This window comes from Oryza brachyantha, chromosome 8 (assembly GCF_000231095.2).
Source record: "Oryza brachyantha chromosome 8, ObraRS2, whole genome shotgun sequence".
Taxonomy (NCBI): Eukaryota; Viridiplantae; Streptophyta; class Magnoliopsida; order Poales; family Poaceae; genus Oryza; species Oryza brachyantha.
Window position 1 is genome coordinate 6,658,835 of NC_023170.2, and position 5,346 is coordinate 6,664,180.

At 40.1% G+C, this 5,346-nt stretch overlaps 1 protein-coding gene across 2 annotated transcripts; it reads left to right on the top strand.

The window, feature by feature from the left end:
• Nucleotides 1-4,625, top strand: LOC102714483 (peptidyl-prolyl cis-trans isomerase CYP28, chloroplastic). Of its 2 annotated transcripts, XM_006659216.3 has the most exons (3): nt 1-253; nt 1,163-2,005; nt 4,194-4,625. In XM_006659216.3, exons 2-3 carry the CDS (start codon nt 1,237-1,239, stop codon nt 4,403-4,405), a joined length of 981 nt encoding a protein of 326 aa, XP_006659279.1. In that variant the 5' UTR covers nt 1-253; nt 1,163-1,236; the 3' UTR covers nt 4,406-4,625. The 2 variants fall into 2 exon arrangements, with proteins under 2 accessions (XP_006659279.1, XP_006659278.1); XM_006659215.3 differs by lacking the exon at nt 1-253 and having other exon boundaries at nt 363-2,005.
• The last annotated feature ends 721 nt before the right edge of the window (nt 4,626-5,346 follow it).

Consider the following 5,346-nt stretch of genomic DNA (forward strand, 5'->3'; position numbering starts at 1 on the left):
TCTTCCTCATCCGTTTGTCTCTTCCCCGCACCTCAGCTCTCCCCTCTCTCTCTCTCTCTCTCTCTCTGCTCTCCGCCTGTAGGTGCTACCGCCGCGCGCCGCCTGCCTGCGAGAGGAGCCGTGCCCTGTGCTTCCCTCCCCGGCGCTGTTCTCCTCCGGGCGGCCGGCCGGCCGGCGAGCAAATTTGCAGGGGGGGCGACGCGGCTGACCTGGCCTGACCTGACCTGCTACCATCACGGCTGGAAGCATCAAGGTATTCCTCATCCCTCTCTCTCGTTGCGATCCCTCCTGTGCGACACCTGATGATCCCGCGTGGGTATCTCCATTTGGAGCAGAGGGATTTTTTTATTATAAATAAATAAAATAAAATCGGCGTAAACCGGACGGCTTATGACGCACCGGTGTGTATTGGTCATTGGTGACGCTTCACATTACGTCTACGTTTGTATTAGTGTGATACTTTTTACCTCATTTTGATTGGTTTAGCTAGCATCCGTTCATATATGCTATTTGCTGATATGTAGTCGAGTATCAGTCAAAATTGGAGTATCAGTGGCCTGAAAATGGGAAATTTTAATTTGTTAATTTAACTTTGATGTTAGAAACCGCCCAGTAAAGAACTATGAAATTCTTGATTGACAAAGGTTTATAAACTGTGAAATCTTGAGTAGATGATTTGCAAATGGATGGCGAGAAAAGAAATGCTTACTTGCTCAAACTACAAATTCATAAGAACACCATAGTTGCTCACGCTGGAATAGGGTCTATGACCATCAAACATCTCGTCGCTGCAGTACCGCAATGCATATCCGATTTGAAATAGTTGGAAATCATAAACGTTGAAAATTAGTAAATATTGGATTTTAAAAATTGTAAATGCTTGGGCTGTCTACTACTCGCCATAATTCACAAGTGATAGTTTTGACCTTACAAAATTACTACGTTCGTTTCACAATGTAAGATTTCTATCTTTGCTTACATTCATATAAATACTAATGGATCTAGACGTATTTACAAACAATGTGCATTGACCAATAGATTGGATGTAAGCATACCTAAAACGTCGAAAAGGAGGGAATAGTTATTAAGAGAATAATGGTGGGCTTTACAATTTCAGTTCAGCAAACGTTATGTGTCAAAAATAATCTTATTACATTTGCAGGTAAGGATACTAGCGCTAGATTTTCTACTACTGCTTTATCAGGACAAAAACTGAAGTATTCAGTTGGCAACAGTATGGTGTTGCCTTCATCAAATACCACGGCTACTTCTTCTATGGCTTACCCTGTTTCTCTTAGCAGCCTCCACCACCACCCCAACAACCACCATGCTTGTTTTCCTCCCTCAAAACCAAACCAAGACAATACTCATAAACCTATTGAATCCCCTAGAATTTCAAGACGATCTCTCATCTTCCTCCCTGTCCCTTCTCTTCTCTATGCTTCATCCTCCTCTGCCCTTGATGATGCAAACATTCCATCCACTTCCGCCATTGATACCACCATCACAGATCGGATCTTCATGGACTTCAGTGTCTGTCCTAGCTACTTTCGCTCTGACCGCACTTTAGGAGCTGAGCTTGCTACATGTCCTGATTCTGAACCTCTTGGTCGTGTAATTTTTGGTTTGTATGGTCGGCTCCTCCCCCTCACTACTACCAACTTCAAAGCTACTTGCACTTCTTCTGCATACCGGGGAACACTTGTCCACAAGCTCCTCCAGGGCCAGTTCTTCGTTGCTGGCCGACAAGGTCCTCGTCGTGACAAGGGCGAGGTCCAACCTCCCACTGGCCTTGTGAGAAATGCTGAAACTGTTGACCCTAAAGCATTTGAACTAAGGCACACAAGACCTGGCACTCTCTCGTTGTGCCTTGGACAGAATGATGACGATGATGACATCAAGCTCAATCCTAATTATCACAATGTTGAATTCTTGGTTACTACTGGACCAGGGCCCTGCCCAGAGCTTGATGGACAGAACATTGTCTTTGGAACTGTATTGGAAGGTTAGTTGCTTTCATTTTCTGAACTTCTACTAAATGGTTATAGCACATAGCACCCTCTGTGTTAGACTGTCTGTCTTGCAAGAATTTGAATGTCTCCTCAAACAAGTTTGGATTTGAACGTTGAGTAATCTACCAATACAATGTGGTATAATCAAAAGCAGAACTAGTCTCATGCATGAACTATGTATGTGAAATTGTTCAGTTTTGTCAAGTATAATTATATGACATCTTTCGTTATCCTTTTGATATAGTTAAATACACTTGCTAAAGTAAACATGCTTTCATTGAAGTAATTAGCATTAATATATGACAGAGAAGAAAACATGCAAATTTTGCAGCTTTGCATGAGTATTGACTACTGACAAACAATTGTGTCCATATTCTGGCTAGGACTTCATCCAGGCAGAACAAAACTTCAAAGATATTCCCTGCAAAAAAAAAGTGAACTTCAAAGATATTATATTATTGACAATGTCTGCAAGTAATATAATATCATCTTCTGAAGATATTGTCCTTCTCGTTTCATCTTCTTTATTGTCTCAATACACTAAGATTTCCCTATGATAATTTTTTTTTCCTTCTCTGCACTTCACAACAGTATTACTCATCAATAAGCCATAGTTTGTTCAAATAGTGTGCCACATTGTCAATAAATGTAACACGCGAGAGAGTGTGCCACCGTGCCATCCACATATAAGTCATATTTGGTACGTACTTCTTTCCTGCTCCCTGTTCTGATTAAGAAGATCTCTGGTGGTCAAAATAAGTAGATTAAACTAAACCAAGCAACTCTTCAATGAGATATGTACTGCCATTGAACATGTTACCCAAAAGAGAATCTACTTCGAGCTAATTTAAGACTGACTTGTCTGCTTTGACAGTTTTGTGTTGAATTAAATACAACCTTGACTGTATGCATCAAACACTTAAAATCACTGCCTCTTTAACCCCAAAACACTCATGCCCGCCTTCTGCATCTGCATGCTTCCACACATGCATGCAGCATGCTCTTATGCACATGCATGGGCAAATGCAACAAACCCATGCAGACACTAACCTATGCTCACATGGCACTTGAGACGCATGCAGACCCAATACCACTTGAAGGGCAACATTTATACTCATTTGAACTAAACTGCTATTCAGCACAGTATTTGATTATCTCCAGTAGTTTCTTCTTAAGTATCCACTTTTGTTCTTCAATTAATAACTTCAGTTCTCAAGTTGTGCATGCACACATGAGGAACTGAATCAAACTTTCAGGCACTGAATTAAACAAGTGTATTAATTGAATGCGTTCCAATGGAATTGACATGAAGCTTCAATTTTGTATGAGATGCTTTCTGATTATCTCAATAGCAACGAAGAGATTGTTGAAATTATAAATTAACAGAAAGTGGCTAGTTTGGAACATTTTACCTGATAAGTGTATTAACAAAGCTTACTCTCAGTATGGCCACATGAGTGTATATTAATTGCATAAAACAGAATGACAATATGACATTTTTTGTGAATATGTAAAGGTAGCTACTACTTTCTGTTTTTTGACCTCATTTTGTATGAGAAAATGAGAAAAAGGTATAAAATACAAAAGTCATACTATGTGGTGAAAGATTATGTTCTCAATAGTGCTTTCATTAAAGTGTTTGGGACCATGTATTGTTGGGTAGCATAGCCACACTCCACTGATATGTGGTTGAGAATGGTGATGTGGATGCACATTTAAGGCCTATAATTTGATGCTGCTTCTTTTCTTCTACAAGTTGCAGATTTGTCACGTGGATAATAGATATTAGGTTCACCTGTTTGGAATGCATATGTACAGTGAAAGATGTGCTATGGCACCGACATCTTATGAAATAATTTAGAGATCACATTGTCTTATGAACATAGTGAATATGGTTTAAACTTGTAAGTATCAGATTAGTGGTCCAGTATAAATTGTATCCATCTGTGTTGAAATTTATTCTGTAAATTGTATCCATTAACTGTAGTAGTGCTAGCTACAATGTAGACCACATGATCCTGCTCCTCTGAACATACATGGAATTGAAGCAATTGGGCTACGACACTTGTTATATTACCCAGTACATGTATGCTAATTTCAGGAAAATAATTATTATGCATTAATAGTCGGACCATCTAAATTTGTTTTGCTTTCTCTTCTCTTATCTAATTTATTATGCAGGAATGGATGTTATAACGAGCATTGCAACCATCCCTACCTATAAACCAGCTGAAAGGATCCGCTTCTTCAACGATTTTGCCCAGCTGATTGGCGATGAAAGAGCTCAAACTGCTCGAGCTCTGTGGGATCGCCCGCTAAAAACCGTCTACATCAGTGACTGTGGAGAGCTGAAAGTGACCAAACCATCACTTTCCCCTCCTAGTCTGCCATAGAGGGGCAATTTTGTGTACCTTCACTGATTCTTCTCCCATTCGTCACTGTATATATGCCATCATTAACTGTCATCTTCTGTGTTTCTGGCCCAAAGTGTGCGTACGTCGAGCCTCTGATTCATCGAAGTAAATATAGTGCTGTGCAATTCTTCACCTGTGTCAGCTTTCATCTTGGGCACCCGTTGAAACTGTAATGCTAATGATTAGTTTCACCGAGTATCCTATCTGGGCAACATCTTTTGATGTTTTTTCTTGTCAGACTGTTCACCGTTGCAGCATTGATGAGCGAGAAACTTCTTTTCTCTGTCCATGAACTGTTGTTGTGTCGGGGGCATGTTCTGCCGGTACAGAGGATTAGCTTCTACTTGGCCCAGTTTGGACATGATTATTTGATTGCTAAGCTCTAGTAGTAGTTTGTTTGGTTTTATAGCATGTGGCTTCCATCAAGGCTGAAACTATCTAGCAGGACACTTGTCGGGTTCAGTTGCTGTGCAGGCACGAGGCTCAAAAGTCAAGTTGAAATGCGATTGACTGTGTACGCAACTCGGCGTCTCGTGTACTAGAGTTTAGACTGCAGGGCCTCGCTCACTACCTTTCCGAGTGATGATCGGGTTTCTGAATCCGTACACATGCATTGATCCATTACCGCCGCTTGCAGGTACCACAAAAATCACGATAAATTTGCGTTAAATCAATTGAACTTAAATTGCACGCTCTCTGTGGCTTAACCGTAGTTTTCTTGATAAAATGTGTGTGGTTTTAGACGATTATCGTGCAGTTTTGGTAGAAAACCGTGGCTAGTTAAGTACAAGGTGAATATAAGTAAAAAATTCTAAATATTTAAAAATAGGGAAAATAGGAAATGAGTACTATGGTACATAAAAAGCATACTAATTGGTACATAGAAAATGTTGCATGATAAGTTTGACATTCAAAAAATT

Coding starts and splice junctions, on each gene's coding strand:
- LOC102714483 (XM_006659215.3), top strand. CDS start 1,096: ATGGTGGGCTTTACAATTTCAGTTCAGCAAACGTTATGTGTCAAAAAT. Junction 2,006..4,193: donor CTTTGGAACTGTATTGGAAG/GTTAGTTGCTTT, acceptor TTTATTATGCAG/GAATGGATGTTATAACGAGC.